Consider the following 24,157-nt stretch of genomic DNA (forward strand, 5'->3'; position numbering starts at 1 on the left):
TCGAACTACCAGTATTCAAGGACTTTACTACTCAAGCGCTGGTAGTCCATGCCTGAGGAATGACTTTAATTTCTTGCAACATTAATTTCATGCATTTTTTTAAAGATTATATGACTATAATCTCTGCCTGGAATATGTTCTGCTTAGATTCATTTTGTAAGTTTCCAGTTTAAAGAATTTCAAGTTTTGTTCGTTTCATTTCCCTTGATTCATATGCACACTTTCTGGAAGATATAAATTTAATAATAATATGTGTTTAATTATAAGATGAAACAGACTCTTGAAATTTAAGACTTATTCCTCCTAAAGGAATGAATTTGCGTCTAATTTTCTGAATTTGTAATTAGGAGTTTAAATTTCTAATGACGAAATAAATGGGACCGCTGAACACTGATGATTTGACCGGGTTCAAATCCATGTGAACGGGGTGGCTATAATAAGCGTTTTCATGTTTTGTCTCTTTAGAAATGAGAATACGAGCTAATTTCCTTCAGAAAGCCTTCCCCGAAGGCATCCCTTCCTTGAGGGAGAGAGCTCTGTTGTGCTTTTCCATAATCAAATAAATCAATCCAATTTAATAACGAGCTTCTAGTTCAAATCAGTGAGATTTCTAAATGATTTTGTTAGATAAGAAATTCAAAAGATTTGCTTTGTAAGCTTTTAAATCTGTTTAATTTGGTTGTACTGCGTTGTTTTACTTGTATTGTTGTTTAATTTCTAATGAAATTTTGCAGGTTATAAATACTAACATAAAATAATGTAATTATATTTTAAACGTCACTCTTTGTTTCATCAATAAGAGCAGCTTCTTCAGTGCGTTTGAAAATTCGCTGGCAACCTACGGGTTCTAACATTTTAATAAAAAGTTTTACGCAGAATTTGCGTACTTAAATTTTAAACTCATGTTTGGTAAAAAATATGTTCTGTAATATAATCACAAAGATAAAATTTAAATAAAAAATGAAAATCTGAAAGCTTTCAGATCTTACATTACGCCAAAAGGGGCTTTTTTTTTTAACCTTTTTGTGTGTTACTTTTATTTATTAAATATCATGTTCTTCGCAAATAAACCATAAAATTCAGTTCAATAGCAGCATCACAAAATAATTTTAAAATGAGCATATCTTTAGAATTTCCCGATACAGTCTCGCGCGCTGGATATAAATAGTCCCCCCCCCCTCCCGCGTGGAGTATCGCCATTGCTAGCTTTGAAATCGTTGAGTTTCTTAACCAAAAACTCATAAATACTTTGCAAAATATGAAATAGTTAATAAAGCAAATTTCAAATTCCAAATTTGGGTTTCCAGTTGTACATATGCGGGTGGAGGATTACGTTATTCAGAATTAGATGGCTCTAGGTACCGTTGTTTTATCACAATGCGAGACACATACGTACGTTTATGCAGATTCTTCATTACAGAATTTCTTTAAATATAAGACAGGACGATAATATTTGGTGGCAACAATTTGAAAAGTGAAGCGCCATTTATAGTGAATTAAAGTAAAATGCCCAAGCGAAATTAATAGTCCTTCCGGGCAAATTGTCCCTTTAGACTAAAAAAAATCTAAAAATGCAAATTTTATTAACTGCATTTTATTTATAATGTAGGTATGTGGACAACGTCAGATACTTCTGAAGGAAGACTGAGTCATAAATGCAATAATTATTTCTTGTTAAATTTAGAAAAAAATTTCGCGGTTTCTTTAGATACCTATGCCTCACTTTCACAAAAATTTTATTGAACTAAATGCAAAAGGAAAGGAAACTGTTAATTTTACTTGTTTCTTTTTTTCTAAGAATTCTGGGAACAAGCAAGTGTCTTTTGAAGAGCAGTTTATATATGAGTATATTTCCATACTCATTTCGTTTAAATACTTCGATTATTATTTCTTTCAAACTGTTGCCTAGAAGCGATTTCATCATAAGTGATTACTCAAAGAACGTTTTAAGCAATTATTTGAATAATAAATGATGAATAATTAATCAGAAAAAAATGGTTTCGTTTAAAATTGAAATATGTAAGAATCTGTCAGTAATCAAAAGCTGCAAATTTATTATAATTCTTTCTTATCTTTATAATTTTTAAATTCAAGGAGGTCAAATTTTAAATAAAAAAGATTCCCGTACTAAAAATTTAGTTGTAATTTCACCATTTCCTTATTTGCGAGAGAGGGAGACAGAAAACTCCATGGTTGAAAATTCTTCCAATGTAAGAATCCTTTGTGCCCTTTCTGTAAGTCATTATTGTTACTACACTCATGTCCATAAATTAAGGATAATTCGGAGTCACGCGGAAATCGAACTCTAAAATAAATATATCACCTGTAAAATCACTACACACATCTTCAAGAATCATATGCAAATTTCAGGAAGTAACCAGATGACAGCGATGGTACGTCACAATGACGAGAGTGTAAGAGAGTGATATATAAGGAATACAGGCAAAGAAGTAAAATTGTTCGCAGGCGCTTTATAAGCATTTCAGTGCAATAACCGTATAGTTATGACACAAAGGACGCATTTGGATAATATTTTACGTGACAGAATTATCGGCCGTCTGGAATGTGGGCGTACCCAACGGAAGTATCAGACGAACTAGAAATTGCCTCCAGGCTTTGGCAACGATTCCAAGATGATGGTAATGTGAGTAGACGTTACAGCACAGGTCGCCCCAGAGTTACAACGCCGAATGAGGACCGTTATTTTGCAGTTACTGCCAAAAGAAACAGGCGGAACACAGCCTCAGACCTGTCTCGTCAGCACTCTTCAGCCATTGGTACGACAATTTCAAGGCAGACCGTGTACAGACGCTTAGGGCAGATTGGTCTATATGCTCGTAGACCTGTCAGATGCGTTCCACTTACTGCAACTCACTGTCGCCTGCGGTTAGCCTGGAGTAGAGACCATGCATTGTGGACACCGCAACAGTAGGCTTGTGTGATGTTTTCCGACGAGTCCAGGTTTAGCTTGCAGTCTGAGTCGGACTTTCATATGGTGAGTTCCAGGTACCCGTTACCACCAAGGAAACATCATTGAACGACAACGTTACGGTGGTGCAGGAGTGCTCGTTTGGGGTGGAATTATTCTGGGTTCCAGAACTGACCTGCATGTTCAAATTGGAACCATTACAAGCCATATGTATCGGGACGTCATTCTGGAACAACATGAACGTTTGTTTCGGGCCTTCATGGGCGCACAATTTGTGTTTATGGATGACAACGCCCTTCCTCACCGTGCAAACATCGTAAGCGAATGCCTTCAATCGGACGATATCACCCGTATGGACTGGCCAGCATTCTCACCGGACTTGAATCCAGTAGAGCACGTGTGGGATATGCTTGGCCGACGAGTTGCAGCCCGTCAACCTCCTCCTACATGTCTACCGGAACTTCGGAGAGCATTGCGTTTTGAGTGGTGTAATATTCCCCAAGATCAGATCGATAATTTGATACTCAGCATGCCTAGGCATTGTACGGACTGTATTGCATCGTCTGGGAGACATACAATGTATTAACAATCATACCAACCATGTAATATTGGTTTTTTGTAAATAGGTTTTTTTGTAACTTGCTCCAGGGAGACAAAATCGCTAATTTTTTTAATAATATCAAACATATAGCATCTTTTTTTGCTCTTTACCTTTTGTTTAATAAATAAGCTTTACAAATAAGTCAAATTTGTTCTGCTTCTAACTCTTCCTTTGCCTGATTTTGCATTATCCTTAATTTATGGACATGAGTGTATAATGTCACTGTAACCGCATTTATAGAATAATATGTGGATTAGAGCAATTTCAAGAGTGGAAGCAAAGCAATTACTGCCAGTTTAATAAAGGCATAAATTTAAAAGCACCTTTTGAACTAAAAGGTAATAAAAGAGCGGGAAAATTATACTAGCTAATAATTTTAAAAATTCAGCGAATAAAATACAGAACAACACTGAAGAAACAGTAAAGTAGGATATGAATTCAAGAAGTAATATAACATGAAAAATTAGATGGGGTATGGGAATCTCCCTTAAATTAAAAAACAAACTTTAAAATGTTAGGCCGAAACCAAAGAAAAAGAAATTAAACAAAAATAAAGTATATGCTCTCAAAAGAAGAAAATAAAGTTACAAATTCTTTAAAAAGAAGAAGAGAAGACGGGAGGGGGATAGAAAGAAAGACACTAATTCGGTTAAAAAACATTAAAACATCATGTTAAAATAATCAAATTAACATTTGCCGTTACTTATTACTTAAGTGAAACATCACATAAAAATAATTACGATACTAAAAAATGATTAAATAAATTAAAAAACACGTCAATAAAATGTAAATCAAGTTAAATATGAATATCTACAGGAAAAAAAAAGGGGGGGAGTCTTATTTAAAAAAAAAGCAAAAGAAAAAGAAATGTCTCATAAAATAGGAAGTTAAAAAAAAAAATTACTGTGTCAAAACACTGAGAAATTCAGAAATAGGATCTAATTAACGAGGTTTGGGGGTGGACGCAACAAAAATCCTCATAAGTTAAAACAGAAGGAACACTTCCGGTATAATCGAGGCTTACCAACCTGTGAAGTTAAATTTAAAAAAAAAAAAAAAAAAAAAAAAGAAAAGAAAAGAAAGGAAAACAGTCTAACGAGTGAGGGTTTTATTTTCGTTTAATTGATTAGACAGGGATGTCTTCGTGGAGAACTTTCTAAGGTAAACAGGCTAGTATAAACGTTACACATGGGGAAAATCACAAAAACGCCTATGCAACCAGCCCGTTCACTACCAGTGTTAAGCAACTTTACCGCTCGGTCGCCAGTGGGCCTCCTGAATAATGGAGTGCGGATGTTTTACTCTTTTTTTCTAATTTGCAGAAATTCAAAGAAATGTTAGTTTTCATCCCTAGTGATCAACATTAGATTGGATTGAACTCTTGCATCTGCAATAATGAGCACTCTTACAACCGCATTAATGAGAAATTAAATGTACACCTTAATGCTAAAGGAAGGATTGGATTTGACATGTTGAATTTATTGGATTACGGCAAAGACGGTAGTGCTATCTGCCAGAGAGAAAAGATGACTTCCTGGTTTAATTTTTAAGTGAAACTGGCTTCTGCTCACTTTCTCACGCTGCCAGCCTGTTCACCGGGATTTAAACCCGGGTGAAATTACCAGTACTGAGCGATATTATCCTCTCGGCCGTTGGTGAAATTACGAAGTAGTCTTTCGTTATGAATATTCCTACCAGAAGTCTAATTTAAAATCCGAACTTCACACATTTTTAACACTGTTTCCCCCTCGCCTTACGGCCGAGCAGTAAAGACGCTGAACACTGGTACTTCAGTCCGAGGTTCGAATCCCGCGAACGGGCTGGGCTGCATGGGTGTTTTCGTGATTTTCCCCATGTGTAACGCGCATACGAGAAAGTCCTCCACGAAGGCATTCCTCCCCTTCGGCAGATAGCCCTAGTGTGCTTTGCCATAATTAAATACACCAACACCCCTCTCGCCTTACGAGAAATGCAGTAAGACTATGTCTGTTCCACTGCTTTATTAATATTTACTTTGTAAAGTAACTTTTATTTATTTCGACTTCCAAAACACTTTTAAGTTTCTTAGACTTTCAAACGCGCTAAGTTATAAATATATCATCTCTGAAGAAAAGTGGACGCATTGGAATATATAAAAAAACTATTTATCTGCCAGTTTCTTGAAACAACTGAATTATCGGATGTATCGATTCCGATTACTTTTTTGATCACATTGTCCTCGTAAGTTTTGAAATAAATTTTTTTTGGGGGGGGGCAATTTTCGACGGTTGCTATTTCATATTTCAATCCTTTCTCGAGCATAAATATGTTAAAATAATCATAAATTGTATTATTCATTCCAAGTAACACAGATAAACAATAATGTTTTTTCAACGTATAGTATAAACCAGAAGAAGCAATATTGAACGTAAGATATTCTTTCACACAAGCAGGAAACCACCACAAGATGCTCACTAGCATAAAAATAAGTTAATTTTCAGTAACTACTAAATAAGGGAATATAAAAATTTTAGTTTAAGTAATGCTCCTTTCCATTTAAACAAAAAAACTGTCTTCTTAAACATAAATTGCTTAATTTCTAATGTAGACAAAATTTATTATCCTCACGGTTTGCTTTTAAGAAATCTAAATAGAATTAATTATTTTACGTTAAAAAAAAATTTTTTTTCCCTTTCTTTTTTTTTTTTTTTTTTTTTCTTTCCCCCTAGAAATTGAGAATTATTTTCCCTTGGTAAATCAGAAAAAATTATGCTTTGTAGATAGTGATTTCTGTTTTCGAATAGATACTGATTTCGAATAGATATTGATTTCTATTTTTGGAAGGAAATATTTTTCCGTGCTAACAACCATCTAAACAGCAGTACTAATAGACGAAGAATCCCGTATCCCTGTATGCCTCCGCTCGCTGCTAGATTTTGCACAGGTCCATAGCGGTCTCAACAAGTTAGAAATCCGATATTTCTCTTGTAATCCCCCTCTTCCAAATCCTGCGCTGCAGGATTGCATCTAAATTATTAAATGTAATTGGTAAGTGCTAAAGAATAACGCAAATTTTATTTAATCAACAAGAAAACGTGAATCGAATACCAATCAAATAGGCATATGATCTTTTTACGCTACTTGGATTCAGTTAGAAATTTAGCGTAATATTTAAAAATGTCCCTTCTGTTATACTGTATTTTAATACTACTCAGGAATAATGTAGTTCAGATTTTACAAATTAATAATACAAAATCCTCTTTGTTATAAATTTTTTAAGCCGTTTTTATGCTTCATGGTTTTAGGTAACCGAATTGGTATTTATCAAAGTTGTTTTTACAAATAAAAATGTTAGAGAGAAAGTACTTTTGCAATGACTACATTCAATAAAAAAAAATTTACTAGTAAATGTGCATGTAAGCTGTATCTGTAATGCTCATTTACTAAAAATGTAATAAGAAATTACTACAATTAATAATGCATGAATAAATAGTTTAGATATAATCGGGCTGCATTGTATAATTTATTATCTATAACTGCAATTTGGCTCTAACTTCAGATATTTCTGATAACTCTGAGCTGGATTAAAGGGGAAAAAAAACACCTTAAAAAAATCAGAAGTTAGCATTTTGTTGGAGTATGGAAAAACAACCAGTATTTTATGTTCGTTGCTTTGAAAATTTTTATTGCGTGGTTGGTTTATATGTTTTATTGTCCATGACAAAAGGCACAATGAAATAATTAAGATGCTTTTTAAATTCATTCATTAAAAAAATAAAATTAAAGTAACACATTATTAAAAAATTCTACACGGTAATTATTTCATGAATTTCAAAATCAAATTTGATAAAATTTTGTATAACATTCTTAGCAGAGAGAACGAAAAGTTGATATTAATTCTGATGTTGATTCTGAAACGTTTATATCAGTTATACTCCTTTTCAAGAAGACATTTAATGAAATGAGTACAAGCACAGAATCTCAAAGAATTTCAGGAAAGTTGAATTTAAATTCTCTAAATACTATCTTCTGATTATAATGTAAAACATTATTATATTTTGTACTTGATTTCTATATACTAAAGTTGGGATACAATAACACGCCGAACAAATATTAATTTAGAAGTCAAACAACAAAAATCAGCGTTATATTTTCAAATTTTCACAGGATGATGGTTCGGTAAAAGTACTAGAAACTAGACCTGTGAAAATTTGAAAATATAACGATATGCGCTTTTGCAGCTGAGGATGATGATTCGGTAAAAACCATCGAAACTAGTCCTTTGAAAATATAACGCCGATTTTTGTTGTTTGACTTCGAAATTGCTATCTACTATGCAAAATATGACGGCATTCTGTACGTCATAACTGAGAGACTGAACAAAATGCATAGCGGTCTTATGACAGCAGTTCTTATGATAATTTGAAATTCTTAGATAATAATAATAATGAAATCTCTTTAATTATGTTTTTATTCTGAACAAATCTTGAATCCTTAGTAAAAATCATAAGCACAACTCAACACTATTAATTGTGCAACAACATCTTCTCGATATATATTTGCATTATTTTCTATTCATTGGAAACATCTGGGTGAAAAAAACAGATTTACCAAAACAGGTGAGTAGTAACCCTGAAAGATTATGCTAGATACCGAATACACATGTTATATCAAACATGTAATAAAATTATAATATAATATATGTAATAAAAGTTTTTTCAAAGACTCTTACATGGTAGTTTTCAGATTTTCTTTGGATCATTTATGTTTTTTAAATATGTACCCTTCAATTGATTTAACTCTGTTTTTGTTACCGATTTCACGGAAATAAAAAATTAGATTTGCGTTTATATATTTTTTTAAACTAAATTTATATTTACCTTCCAATTTTTTACTTCTTTGAAATATGTAATAAAAATATACAGCATTTGGCAATAAGTAAACCTTTAATGCATTTAAGTTAGGCATTTATAAATATGCAATTACTACGTAAATGCAACATTTGACATTGGATTAAAACTAAAGCTAAATTCTTATGCAATCTGTACAGAGGAAAGAAAGATTAAATCATTCAACGCATTTTCGTTAAACTATGTATTTCATAACATTTGTAATACATTCGTAAGTTAATGGAAAGAAGTTCTTATAGGAGTTTGTTCAGTACTAGAACAGATAACGTAGTAAATGTATTAAAATATCACGAAGCCAGGCAATCTAAATAATATCTTTAATAATCTAAATATCTAATCTAAATAATATATAAAACGAAATTATTTTATATATTTTAAAAAACGCAATAAAAATAAGCAGGAGATTAAAAATTTTGAGAAGATAAATTGTAATTCTACAAGGGTGAATGAATTACTAATTAAATATACAGATCTAATTCTATTATAAATTGTTTATTCTTTCATTTAAGAAAAGGTTTCTATACATGCTGGCCAATGTACGAAAATAAAATCTACGATCGAAAAAGCAAATCTAATAATCTAATATTTAGAAATCTGATGTACCAGAAAATATTTCGCTAACTCTAGAAATTTTTTTAAATATTTAATCGCATTTCAAACGTAAACTTCTCTTTTCTGCTCGCCTTCCCCCTTTCACTTTAACGGACACACGTCTTGACAAAACTATACGTTGTTTCTGAATTTCTGAATTGTACGCTGTTTCTGAATTGGTTTTATTTATTTGGCACGTGCGTATCATCAGCCAACATTCACTTTATATCATGAATATGCAAATATTCATCAAAATCTCTACTCTTTATATCTCACGTATTCATCCGATGATATTAAACGCTTCTAGGTTACTTAGGATGCGTCGAGTATTGTTGAGAGTGCAGCACTCAAAAAGGAAGCACCGAGTTAATGAATTTAAAACGGAACTTACCTGTGACTTATTTCCACTAATATTGGTTGAGCGGCTAAGTTTCGCTTTTTCCTAGAGCAAACGACTCAAAACCGAAATTCATGATGGAGCATCTTCCCGCGTATCTCACTCGTCCGAATGGTTATTTTGACTCATGAATATGTAATGAAAATAGGGAGGAGCGTGGAACTTTAGAGCCGCCTTGGCGTGGCCTCGTGACTTCTCCCCATCGCGATTGGCTGCGTAACTCGCGAATGAAGTGGCGGACAGTGTTCACTGGAGTTGGAAACGCGCTTCAGGCGGCGTAGTTTTCCCGCCTGAGGTCCGACCGGTGTCGCGGTACTTCCGTGTGATCCCGTGGAGTGATTAAGAGTAAACTGTGTATTCCCAAGAGGCGGTCGCTAGGCTGATGCGCTATAATCTGGCCTCGGAGCCAGGCCCACGAAGCCAGGCATTCTCGCTGACCAACGGCGACTTTATTATGGACGCTGTGCAGCACGGAGGCGCGCTGGTCCCGCGTCCTGGTTTTTGTCCCACTCAAGACCTCGTGTGTTCTCCTCTTATGACCATGCCTCCGCATGATTCTAAAATGGACGCATTGGTGTCTGTGGATTCGGACAGTAACCTGGAAGATAGCGATTTCGATGGTGGAGGTGTTGCCGAAGCGGACACAACGGACACTTCCATTGACCATTCTTCTGACCGCCAGGACTCGAATGCTGAAGAAGGGGGATCAGGAAAGAGTAAAGGACATTTAGTGAAGCCTCCGTACTCTTACATCGCCCTTATTACTATGGCTATTCTTCAGTCTCCAGAAAAGAAACTCACGCTTAGTGGTATTTGTGAATTTATCAAGAATCGCTTTCGTTTTTACAGAGAGAAGTACCCATTATGGCAAAATTCTATTCGACACAATTTGAGCCTCAATGACTGTTTTGTTAAGATTCCAAGAGAACCAGGTAATCCAGGTAAAGGGAATTACTGGAGTTTGGACCCAGCTTCTGAAGATATGTTTGATAACGGCAGTTTTTTAAGACGACGTAAACGTTACAAAAGGCAACAGGCTTATGCCCACAAAGATCCTTCTGCATTTATGGCTGCCACGCTTGATCCTTACCGCCACGGACTATTCGCAGGGCATCCGCACTTAGTTTACCCTTACATGCCACACCTACCTCCTCCTATCCCCCTGCTTTCCCCCCAGGACCTGGCGAGGGTATCTTTACACCCTATCAATTTAACTTCTATGCAAAATCCAATGGCGACTCCAATCTGTACCGGCCCGCCAGGAATTTTCGATACTCCGAGTGATGTTTCCTCCTCCTCTTCCCAGTGCACGAAGGCGATGGCATCGAAACCAAGCTTCTCAATCGAAAGGATTATTGGAGACTCCAAATCGCCCGATGTGAAGCCAGAAATGTTAGCCTTGCGGCCGAATATACCCCTTCTGTCACGAGCGCCTGTAGATACAGCCTTCACTTGTCCCGGGACAGCATTGAACGCTCTTGAAAAGTACCGACAGTATTTGCAGACGCTTACCTCTAATCCACTGGATGGCAACGGGACGTGGTCTCGATGACCTCGTCCTCTTTCTCCACTGTAGTGATACCACATGTAGCGAAAGCACGTAAATGTATTATAGGGATATCTTTCTTTCATGAGCAATGGATGTCGCTTCGTTCTGTCTTTTAACGAATTTACGATTGATTTTATTACTCTTTTTACTTCTGCTGTATATATGATAACTTCTTTTCCTGATAAGTTTTCTTTATTATGCTTACCTACGAGGAACTGCCATTTAGCAGTTCTGAGGTTTGAAGCAAAATTTCTAGATAATTTATCATTCGTATAATTAAAATGCATTAGCTGTAAAGCTACAATAAAATTGTTTATGGCATTGTTAATAACTAGAAGTATTTATAAACCTGTAATGTTAATAGTTCACTGCAGTTCATTTTACTTCTTCTTATGATGTTATCTGAATTTTAAACTCCTACCTGAATTCTAATTTGCAAGTGATAGTGTATCTTTCCCTTGAAGCGACGTCCAAATGCAAATACATTTATAGATCTCAATGACAATTTAAGAATACATTTAAGTTGATATAAATTCCATTGCTAATTATGGAGACATTATAAGTAATCTCACATATCTTGTATTCTTCGCATCCATAACTTTCCTGTATCCAGTTTATGTGAATCGGTAAGCTGAAAACTGAATTTAATAACGAATTTTATAAAAACAAACACGATTCTAGCATGTGATTGGAGGAAGAATTTTCAAGAAAAATGAAGCATTTGTTGAGCATCCAATAATAGTTCTGTTGTTATATTATCAGTAGTCAAACTGCAAATTTCAGGTGAATTTATTTTTTATTTTTCCATATTTAGATGTTATGCTGTAATTCTATTTATACGCTTATTTTATATATCTTGCAATACACTTGATTAACTTTTTTACCTATGTCAACGTGACTGAATTTTAAGGTTATAATGTGGTGTCAACCGGCTTAATTTTTAAGGTTATTTAAGGTAATAACCAATTTCCTATGAAAAATAATTGCAGTGAGCAATAATGAGGAAAATAGTTTGTGACCATATTTATTGACAAATTCTCTAAAGGATTTTTTCTCCTGCCTCATATTTATATGTAAATTTTTAAAATTTATTTCTGCTTCACTGTTTTTGCAGTCTTTAAGATTTTATAAATTAATTTCTTTAAAATTTTCTAGTGAGTAATAATACTTCATTTGTTCTTAAACTGAAAACAAAAATATGTATCTTACTTATGTAATATAATGCATTTAAAGTTATTCTTGCAGCTGCTGTAAAAATACACCAGATAAATTAATGTAACATGTTTCAGATTAAATATTTAAAAACAATTTTTTTAACTAATTAATAAGAATGTTTAGGCTGATTTTTTAATACCGGCTGAAATAGATGTTTATGTAAAAAATCAATCCATTTTATTAGTTTATGTATTTATTAAAAACTTTGATAAAACTGAAGGATAATTTTTCATAAAATTAAGATTGTTAATTTTTGAAAGTGTTTATACAAATGTCCTTTTACTTGAGTCTATGAAAAAGTGAACTCTAATGCTATAAATTAAGTGTCCAATCTAGCAGTTCTTCTCTATCAACGATTCATTGCAAAGTTTGCTGTGCAAAATACCATCATAGAATACTATATTGCAAGCTAATTAATTTTTAATATAATTACTATTTTAATAGAATGTGCAGCTTTTCTTTTGTTTTAAATTAATTTAGAAATTATATTTGCTTGCAATCAATCGGCAGTGCCAAACGAATTATTTTAATAAAGACAGAGAACGGATGCCGCGGCTTGCCCTTAAGCGGTGGCTTTCTGTTTTCTCAACAGCTGAAAGCTGTTCGATCAGCATGGTACCCAGCGCGCAGTGAGTATGGTTTAGCAGAAATGCTTGCATTTCGTAAGAACAAGTTGACTGTACAGCAGGAGGGAAAATTCATGGAAATGGTGTGTACTGAAATTTATGACTTAAAAATCTAATTTTTTTAAAAGCATTGTGTTTTTTAGTGGTTGTATCTTTAAATGTATTATGTTTGTAGAATGTATTTCAGCTTTCAGTTTTATAAAATAACAAATGAAAACTTGAGTTATTTACGGAGGTATAAAACAAGGTTTCCGCCCCCCCCCCAATTTTAATGCTATCTTGTTCAGTTTATGCAAAATCAACGAAGTTAAATATTTCTAAGCTCAACATTTCGTAAAATAATTGTCAGATATATGGGCTTAATTTTTACTCTGGATACATGCATATGAAATTTATATGCTAGTCTGCTTAGAAATAATCGAGAGTTTTAACATCCAAGAGAAAGGATTAAAAATTACACTTTTTTATTGCGTTCAAAATTATGTCACTCATGTTAGCTTAGTTACTAATGATAGATAAGTAACTAATTATGATAGATTAGGATAAATAATCCAGATTTAAGAATCTTCTTCTGATCGCGCAGTACTTTATAACTGGTTTAAATATATAGGTAACCAAAACATTTTGACAGTCATATTCCTGAAGTTGTAAAGTTTTCCTGTATCGATATGTTACACTGTTATGGAAATTAAATATTTTATGAAACTTCAGGAAACAGCAATTCTGTCTAGTGTTTTTAAGTATTTTATGTATAAATTTGTTTTAAAAGGAAATCCAAATTAAAATGTTTTGAATTATTTAATAATTTTATTTATTTATTTATTTATTTTATTTTATTTATTATTATTTTTTTTTGTGTGTAACATTAATTTTCAATTATCTTCTTGTCACTGTAAGTATGGCATTCTCCTGTACAAAGATTTTTGCTTGATTTCGATGCGATAACGATTAAAATTTGCTATGTTGAAATAATACCATCGGAAGAATTCAATTCTTCGCTTTTAACTAAATTAAGAATATATGAGGGCCTGTTTGCTAAAGAACGCTTTATAGGTCTTTATCCATTGCTGCGGGACATAATTTGAAATAAATGTACAAATTATGTTTTATTTCGTAAGGAATTAATCATGTTATACTTGTCGTAATTCTTATAAAGTTACTGTTTTAATGGAACATAAAGAAAAGATTTGTTTCTAGCAGCTTTGTACTCAAAATAACTATATTTATATGCAAAATTATTCGCTACTTATGTCAATTGATACAGTAAATGATCTTTGAGGAAGGCAACGCTGGTGAATGTGTATGAACTGTACATGATTAGAATTAGTCGACATGAATATACCTTTTGCATATTAATTTGAGAATTAACATTCATAAACTTCTGCAGATTTCAAAATAATTTTCAAAAACTATTCCAAATTTGAAATTAGTTTAATTTGTTGACTCAATCCAAGAGCTTGTAAATCTTCTTTGTAACATGTGAATCTTAAGACTGTCAATGCTGTTTACATGCATATGCGTTGAATTACCTTATTATGAGAAACTTCAGTTGCAGTAATTCATCAAAATGTGCATAAATATTGTAACTTCTTATTCGCAATATTAAACGTAATACAATATTTTTTGGAAGCTAGTGGCAAACTCAAAATTCATACACACACTCGTGTATACATATATATGTATTCTAATCATATATATATATGTAATGTATATTTGAAATATGAGTAGGTTTGTTAGATATAAAGAATTATTTGCTGTAGGAGTTATTTGCTCATTTGTAACTAAGCTAGCATTTTAAATTAGAAGTTGACCTAGAAGATAATTGTAAATAGTTAAAAAAAAATTTAACATTCAGATGCTAAACTACCACAGTTTCGTAGCAGGCAGGTTGTATAAAATAGACCTTTAAAATTAAACGGGGCTCTTTCATAGATGTTCTTTTCTTCGCAAATCAAGTTATGATTTTAAAATGATAATAACCGTTTACAGATGTAAACTTAAAATTTTATATCTGAAATATTAAATTAATTTCAATATTATATTAATTTTGTACGTTAATTGTCGCGTATCATTTCTACCGTATTGTATTTATTAAAAAGAGAACTTGCATATTCAGTTGTTATACATCGAAAGCCCATTATATTCTGAAAGCTTACTTTAATATAATTATTTTACGATATGTTGACTTATGTATTATTTTTAAAAAATTCAGATTTTAGTAGTCTATGTAACTGATTTTTTTTAAATATGAGATATCACATATAATTTTTTTTAAATATGAGATATCACATATAATTTTTTTTAAATATGAGATATCACATATAATTTTTTTAAATATAAGATATCACATATATATATTTTTTAAATATGAGATATCACATATATTTTTTTTTAAATATGAGATATCACATATCATTTTTTTTATAAATATAAGATATCACATATAATTTTTTTTAAATATGAAATATCACATATAAAATTTCTGGCGTATTATACGATTAACATTTTAGCTCTAAACTGATCAGGTTTGATATCTTAAATTAAACTGAGCTATGGAACTGATATTTTGAAATTACATATTTTTGGATTGGGTTGCAAAAAGTTTTAAGAAAAATTCTGTTAATTCCTGAAAAACTGACTTCGATATTTAGCTCTTTAATTAGCTCTGAGCTTATTTGTAATAAAAGCAATAAGTTTTGTAGCTAAAGTTTGTAGTGTCATCAATGGAATAATTTGGAATACAGTTTTATGATAGAGTGAAATTTTGTGATTTTTGCTGTGAAATATCCCGGCATTCTTGCATACTCAGAATCTTGCAGACGTTTCCCAATAGTAGAAAAGATTTGTCAATCGTGCTTTATGATGTAAGAAAACTGTGCGTGTTTTGTTTATAATCATAGTTAAATTTTTATCATTTCTCAGCCTTAGTCCTTCTACATATAGCTTGTACATGTTAGATGATACCACTTTAATAAATGTCTCTTTAAACTTTTAGCCTTTCTTAATTGCTGTCTGTTTAAGTTATGTAGAAAAGTCACTTTTAACTATCCTTAAATATACTCGTGTTGAAACTGATACAAATACTAATTTAGATACAGCAGTATTTAGAAAATATATTAATTTTATGAAGAGTTTTTTGCAGTCTTTTTTAGGCTTGTCAGTACTGACCAATTAACTTACATTTGTTTTAATTATTGGTACATAGCTTCCATTTATTATTCACTGCACATGGTTATTTATTACCTTCGACTTACCCATATTTTTGAACTTCTTAATTCTATCGAGAAAATTTTACAGAGTCTTAATTCTTTTTTCCTTCAATTGAAATTTTTTGTCAGTAAAATTATTCTGTTGCTTCAAAATTAATCACAGAAAAGCTCAAATGTAAGCTGATCTGTGGTGGATATAGCGAAATATAGCGTTGAATAATTTTATATTAAATTAATTTAAATAAATTTTAAAATATTTCATTTTACAGTCAGGAGATTTGAAATATATATATATTTATATATATTCGAAGTTTTCTCACGATTGTTCTTCAAGTTTACACAGGAAGTATCCCATTCCTTACGATTTTGCTTATTTTGATAAACTTGCTTTAGTTTTGTAAAGCATTCAAATTAATGTTAGATCGTATTGTTTTCGTAATTGCTTCATAGTAGAATTTAAAGCTGTCTTATGTTTTCGCGGAGCAGTATTTTAATCAAACAACATCGTAGGAAAAATATGCGTTGTTCTTGCAACCACATCAGTTTTTCGAATGATTTTTCATTTGTTAACGATTAATTTTGTCAGAAATTGAAAAATTCCAAATCGCGAGGTCCAAAAATTGCGTCTGATTTACTAAGCTAAGCTTGACGTGAAGTTTATCCAGTTGCTAAGGAGATTCTGATAATTAGTAAATTTTGCTTTAATTTAAATGTGTATAATTAAACAGATGTAAGAGAATAATTAAACAAATGCTAATATAGGAATGATAAAATGTATGCGAATAGTTTTCATGAAGCCATGGTTTTCTGAATCAAATGCCGAAAATAAAGCTTGAATGTTATTCTACTAAATGAAGCTCTTTTTTTAAAAGCGTATGCTTTGGCACTGTTGCAAAATCTTGGATTTTTTATACCTAAAACACCCTGCGATTTTCAGTTCTGTTGAATAGCGAGCTTCTTATTCAACCGTTTAAGTTATATGCTTTGATGAGCGGTAGTCGTATTTCGTTGCCTATTATCCGTGTATTTGCTCAGTGAAAAGGGTGGGGGAGTTTGCAAGTTAACGCTTATACCCTCAATCCCTCCATCATACCCCATTAAATCGATAAAAAGTTTGGGGTACGTGGGAACGATAGGAATTTATTTTCCCTTCTCATTGTTCGCAGTACAGATTACCAAACGATATTAAATGTTCGAAGTGTTTTCAACTTGCGTAGTCAACGGAGCAACATGCATTACAGTAAAATTTGAGATAATGAGCATTGATTTGGAAGCTACGTATTGTATTTAAAGTTATTCAAACAAATATTTGTTCCTTCTTCAGCTTTTGATAGCTTTGTATTGATTTCAACACAAAGTAACTCTGATTTTGATAACTAACGGTAAAATCTGTACTTTTCAGACAAGTTTAATATTAAGTTAGCATTAGCGGTTTAAAATAGCTTGATAATAAAATGCTATGTTTAAAATACGGGGCTTTTCACTTTTGTGTATATGATAAATGATGCAGAGCCCTGTACTTTTTAAATTTTAAGTAACCACTAAAATCTTTTAAATAGTCCAAAGGACAGTATTTTGTTATTTATGGACATGAGTTATTTTGCATAATCCCTTATTTTTGTGAAAGGTAGGCTTTCTGAATAAGTTTCATTAATTGCGATGTGAAATACGTTTAGCTCAATGGCTGAGTCCTGAAAAAGCACTAAAAATGACGATGAGTACTGGAGCTCGTGGTAATTAATTCTGAAACCTACTGATTTTAGATAACTTTTGCTATAGAATTTTTAGTGTAATTAATCAAAATGTGTTTGGCTATTTGAATTGAAGTTAAGGTTCTCCTGAATAGCGTCTATGAATTTTTGGATTAAGCTTTCTACAGGTAAGTTTTATTTTATGCAGATGAAAATATTAATTGATACTTAATACAGATTAATTTATAATTTTTTTAAAATTTAAATTCTGAAGTAAACAATTTTCTGACTATTATCTAATAATTTTCTTTAAAATATTACTGATCTTAAACTTTTACTCCTTTATTTAAAATTGCATTTAACGATTAACATTTAAAAACTGAAAGTGCTGGCAGAAATTTATAAGAAATTGTGTCTTTTACACTGCTGGACAATTGCTAAGAACAGATCTCATATTGCAGTATAACGTAACATGAAGCACGGGTGGAGGCTAAACAGGTTAAAATATTCTCGCGACACTGTTCGAACATCAGAATAAGGGACATTTATTGTTCAGGAAAATAATACAATAGATTTTGAAACATCCAAAAGTAAAAAAGTGTTATTTTGATGCTGTATTTGGAGAAATGGGAAAATGCATATGGACGTCAGCAGGCCTCGTTGAAAAAGCTGTCAGTACGGGACATGTCCATCGTGGCGGCCGATGCAACGTTCTGCACATCGTGTCAAGCGTTACCCAATATTATCCAGCGGCTGTTGGGACAAATGCCCCCACTCCTCTGTCAGTGCATGGATGAGGAATTCTTGTTCACTGTAGTATATTTTATATTTTCGACAGGTCGCCTACCCTGAGCATCGCAAACGTTTTCAGTGGGATTTAAATATGGAAAATGTCCCGGCCTTATGCGACGTTGAATATTCTTTCTGTCTAGACAAGTCTGAAATTGTAAGTGTTCGATGAGTGGTGCGTTGCATCCATAAAAAGAAATTCATCACCGAAAGCACCACAAAAAAGGCGTACATGAGGCAGCAGAACATCATCAATGTATCGTGAGCCTGTCTCCCAGTTGAAACCGCAAGAAAGGGCATACTGCCATTGATCATGTTAAGCAGCACCACTCTCATGCCAAATCAGTTGACGTCTACAATCTGATGACAGACTGAACCTACTGTCCTGTTCAGCAGGACTGTCATGCCCGCGACACCATTGCAAACGGGTAGTATGGTGTCGTCTGGACAATGGAACATAATATTACTTCACAGGTCTGTAAGGATAGTCTTATTTCACCCAAACGTCTGCCAAAGATCATTTGGGATACCTTCTGTCATGTGGTAGCGTGAAATTTATTTGTCACCTGCTGAGCTGTGGTGTACTGATTTCTTTTTGACGATCGTGCAATGCAACTTGCTCCTGTAGGCGTAGAACATCTAACATGATCTTCCCTGTGCGGCTGCAGTTGTTAAAAGCTTTCCACAACCGTGAAATAAAGCTGAGGGCTATGTCAAACCCCCTGGCAACATCTGTAATATTTCGCCCTACTTCGATCTTACTAATGCTAAGCTATGGATAAAATAATCGAAGTGGTGTAGGAAAGACATACTGAAACTTTCAAGATTCGTTAGTTAAATCCTTTCGTGTAAACTTTTACTTGATACAACAACTGCACGCACGAGCCAAATGCTTGCAACGTTTTATCAGCGTTATCACGTGATGAATAGGCGAGGAAAATGAAAGTGTGTTTGGATACACCTCTTTCATACTGTATCCACACTTATTCTAATTGTCTAAATTTTGCTTACTATCCTTCTGTGGAGGTGCGAACGATAGTACTATCCGTTCTTATAAATTTTTCAGTAGTGTAAATAATTTAAGGCTGTACTTTTAACGCACCAGAAAAAGTCTCATATGACGAATGCAAATTTCTGCTATGTGATAATGCCGAGTACTGGAAGTATCTAGCGTTTTCATAAAAAGTAGTGCAATAAGATAGTCCTATTAAAATAAGCTGAAGCGTTATATAACATGCAGATTAATTGTCAAAAATTAAGGTTCAGTTCAAGTTTAGCAAGTATAAATTTTATCTAATTTAAACTTGATTATATAAAAAGCTAGGACTAGAAGAGGAGCCAATATTTCTGACATTCTTTATAAATATTTTAAGTTTTTCCACACTAAGGTTGCATTTAAGTAACATATTATTAAAATATTAGTTTTAAGAAAATGCATTTGATTGTAATAAGTTCACCATCATTATCTGGCTTTGAGCATACTGCATCATTTATAATCTTAAAACAACATTCATGTGATATAGTCTCTTAATCAAACCTATGCAGTGGTAGAATTATGCAAATGGTAGAAAATATGATGTGTCAATATTTTTTCCCTCGTTCATGTAAATGTAAATTGTCTTTTTCCGAAATCCTTATATTGTATAATATTTTGTATATTGTAAAGTTTATGTTGTGTGTATAATATTATTAGATTTTTGGATTATTGTATAAATTTACAGATTTTAGAAATGTAACAAGAAATTTAAATGAAGGCAAAGTTTTGAAATTTGTTGCTGTTTTTTTATTAATCATCACCAATTAAATTAAAAATATCTTTTAACGTTATGTATATTCTAATCGTAATGAGTTTTCTTACACTGATTTCACATTTGTTATCTCAATATTGTTGAATTAGAGCCGCAAAACGACGGAAAATTTCAGTTTTAGTTGATAAAAAAGTTTGCTTCTTGTAATTTAAAATTATCATTTCAGCATTAAAAACAGCTACCGAAGTTTATTTTATAACTAACTTTTGGAACAATTAATCCCTTGTAATTATGATCTGCGTAAATGAGGAGAAGAAGCAAAAAGGTTAATGAAGATTATATGAAGAGCGTAAGCTTCGTTAAAAATTTGACGTCTGAAATAAAGCGGTAATTCTTTATAATATTAAAACAAGATAATTCAGTAAATACACGAATATTTCGTTGTTATCCTTATTTACTGCCGAATATGTGTCAATTATTTCTCTTATTAGGGATTTCTCTGTTCAATTATGAATTTTCTGGATTATTCTGTAGTAACATTGCATGTAATATTATGCAGAATATTTTAGTTAGAAAATGTTAATCTAGAAATTGATGTATTGCTGTGCGGTTATTTTCATCACAGCTGCTTTGACTATTAACAGGAATTAGACAGAGCTGTGAAAGAGCTGGAAACAAGATTCAACACGGGCTTTTCCAAATTTACGATGAATGAAAATAAGAAAACCTTGTACAATTCTAAATTTTAAGTTACTGAAAATTTCCAGACTCCGAAATAACTGAAAATATCCTGACGTCTACACTGTTTTAATAGTTTTCGCACAAATTGTTGCTAAAACTACTTTATAGACAAATCAAATATTAACACCGATTAGACAGAGCTGTGAAAGAGCTAAGATTCAACACGGGCTTTTCCAAATTTACGATGAATGAAAATAAGAAAACCTTGTACAATGCTAAATTTTAAGTTGCTGAAAATTTTCAGACTCCAAAATAACTCAAAATATCATGACGTCTACAATGTTTAAATAGTTTTCTCACAAATTGTTGCTAAAACTACAAATCAAATATCTCTTCTATAATTTTCATGAAAACACCGAACTTACTTATCGTGATGTTCATCAAGATCTTAGAACTTTAATTCTGGACATAATAACAAACTGTAATGAAAAACTTTGAGAAATAATAGGAAAAGCGTTTGTGAAAAGATATGAATAATTTCTTAAGGTTTTCAAAAGGAATCCGCCTTATAAAGATTCACTTTAAGACAGGGCTTAATTTCTAAAATTAGAAGTGCCGGAGCCCTATGGAAGACCGTCAGCACAGAGGATCAAAAGTAAAGAAATATATAAAACGACTATTAAAATCATTAATAATTTTAAAATTAAATAGTTAATTATTACGAAATTAATTAATATTTGCCAATTATTATTTAATTAAATAAAATTAATTAGTTATTATTATTAAAATAGTTAAATAATAAAAGATTAAATAATTAAAATTAAATAAAATGTAAAGAGATATATTAAAATTTAATAAGCGATTTGTAATATAATTTTATTGCAAAAAACTAAAATTTTCGACATCAGATTTCTACTGAAATTTATGTTCAGTTACACAAATGTAAACGCAACGTATTAATTTTATTTAAAATGTATTTTCCCGATTGGCAACAACAGTTTTTTTTTTTTTCAGAACGATAATATTTTTGAACTGTAAGTTTTGAGCAGTAATGTTGACGGTAATGTTTCTGAATAAAGCAAGTATTTAACAATTAATGTTTGACGGAATGTGTTTTTAATAAAGGAACTAATTAAATGCTAACACAAATAAAGCCCCGGCTAGAATTATGGTTTATCCCCAAAACTAAGAAGTACCTTAGCCAGGTTCCGGCGCAATTTAAGCTCTGCCTTAAGACCTATTCGAATTTCTGGCTCCTCCGTTTGTCATCTGCAATTCCTGCTTATTCAGTACATCGTATTTTGGTTAATGAGTGATATTTTAATATCTCAGCATCAAAAGCTATCATATAACGCTTTATTTCTCATTTGCATAACTATATTAACACTTTAAGTGCATGCAGATGTTTTAGAATGTGTATGATTTTGCAGAGCTTCTGATGAATGTAAGAAATCCAATATGGAATTTAGGCAGAAAATGTGAGTTTCGGATTTTTAAAGAAGTATAGCGAACATTCCTCCACAATACGTTTTCTTTGTGTATTTATGCTGCTGTTTTATTTCTTCTCATATTTTCTACGAAAGGAAACCTGAAATAGTTTTTTGAACCCCCCCCCAAAAAAAAAAAATCTGAAATGTTTCAGATTTTAAATTACGTCCAAAGGGGCGTTCTTTAACATTTTGTGTGTTACCTTTCTTTATTAAATATCATGTTCCTCGCACTTAAACCATAAGATCCAGCGCAACAGCAATATCGCAAAATAGTTTTAAAACGAGCATATCTTTAGAATTTCCGATACAGAGACTCACGCGCTGGAGATAAAAATGTTTTTTTCTGCACAACGTTGCCATTGCTCGCTTTGAAATCCTTGAGTTTGTCAATCAAAAATTCGTCAAAGTTTTAAAAAATAGGAAATCGATCATAAAACAAATTTCAAATTTCAAATTTCGTCTTCCACATGCTCATATTCGTTGGAGGATTACGTTATTCAAAATTCGATGACTCTATGTACCGTTGTTTTATCACAATACGAGAAATATACATACATTTATGCAGATTTTTCATTATTTAATTTCTTCAAATATAATGCAGGACTCTAACATTTTGTGGCAACAGTTTGAAAAGTGAACCGACATTTATGAGTCCGACGCAAAATGCCAAAACGAAACTAATAGTCCTTCGGGATTCAAATACCTTTGGACTAAAAAAAAAAAGGGGGCGTTTTTTTAACGTTTTGAGTGTTACCTTTATTTATTAAATATCATGTTCTTTGCACTTAAACCATAAAATTCAGTTCAAGAGCAATATCACAAAATAATGTTAAATTAAGCATAGCTTTAGAATTTCCGATATACACAGTCTCGCGAGCTGGAGATAAAAGTTTTTTTTTCTATATAACGTTGCCATTTCTCGCTTTTAAAGTATTGAGTTTGTAAATCAAAAATTCGTTAAAGTTTTACAAAATATAAAATCTATAATAAAACAAATTCCAAATTTGGGATTTCAGATGCCCATATTCGCAGTAGGATTTCGTCATTCAAAATTCGATGGCTCTATGTACCATTGTTTTATCACAATGCGAGAAATAGACAATCATTTATGCAGATTTTTCATTATTTAATTTCTTCAAATATAATGCAGGACTCTAACATTTTGTGGCAACAGTTTGAAAAGTGAACGGACGTTTATGAGTCCGACGCAAAATCGCAAAACGAAAACAATAGTCCTTCAGGGATAAAGCCCCTTTGGACTAAAAAAAAAAGCTCTCTCCTGAAAATTGCTAAACAGCATAAAAGTGTTGATGTTTGGCCGCTAGCAATGCTTTTCGCAGATTTTTACCCATAGCCCGAGTCACTGAGTTTTTGTACATAATTGCATTCATTTACAATGATTAATGCTAAGAGAAAAAGGTATTATTAACTGATTTTTGAGTTGACTCTTATTAAATGAAACTTTCACATTTCCAAATTCAGTGAACCTATTCTAATACATTAATTAATATTTGAGTTAAAAAACGCGCCTAATAACGATTATTCCAGTTTAGGCAGCTATAATTAGCGTAATATTTATAAACTTGCTGAAGTAGTTTCTAAGGTTTAAATACAGAACTTTCAAATTTAGTTCTTTAACTATGTGAATATGCACTCATTTTCTTGTTGCTTTAACACCTCCAGTAAACACGATATCTATTCTACTAAAGTATTTTTATTTTCGAATGAGTCTGTAAATACACTGAAAATGGA

At 32.1% G+C, this 24,157-nt stretch overlaps 1 protein-coding gene and 1 long non-coding RNA gene across 2 annotated transcripts in view; one reads left to right on the plus strand and one right to left on the minus strand.

Moving 5' to 3' along the window:
• The window catches only part of LOC146993509 (uncharacterized), a 252,136-nt gene extending 242,435 nt beyond the window's left edge, over positions 1-9,701 (minus strand). The window contains exon 1 of the long non-coding RNA XR_015044376.1: positions 9,402-9,701. This is a non-coding gene — a long non-coding RNA (uncharacterized LOC146993509). The remainder of the gene's footprint in view (positions 1-9,401) is intronic.
• LOC118192016 (forkhead box protein D3-A-like) overlaps positions 9,702-24,157 on the plus strand; it is a 142,599-nt gene continuing 128,143 nt past the window's right edge. Inside the window, exon 1 of the mRNA XM_035362896.2 lies at positions 9,702-11,739. Within this exon, the coding sequence (XP_035218787.1) occupies positions 9,790-10,959 (1,170 nt within the window). The 5' untranslated portion in view covers positions 9,702-9,789 and the 3' untranslated portion in view covers positions 10,960-11,739. The remainder of the gene's footprint in view (positions 11,740-24,157) is intronic.

Source organism: Stegodyphus dumicola, chromosome 12 (genome assembly GCF_044657685.1).
Source record: "Stegodyphus dumicola isolate Sdum_Otavi_A_Nest chromosome 12, ASM4465768v1".
Taxonomy (NCBI): domain Eukaryota; kingdom Metazoa; phylum Arthropoda; class Arachnida; order Araneae; family Eresidae; genus Stegodyphus; species Stegodyphus dumicola.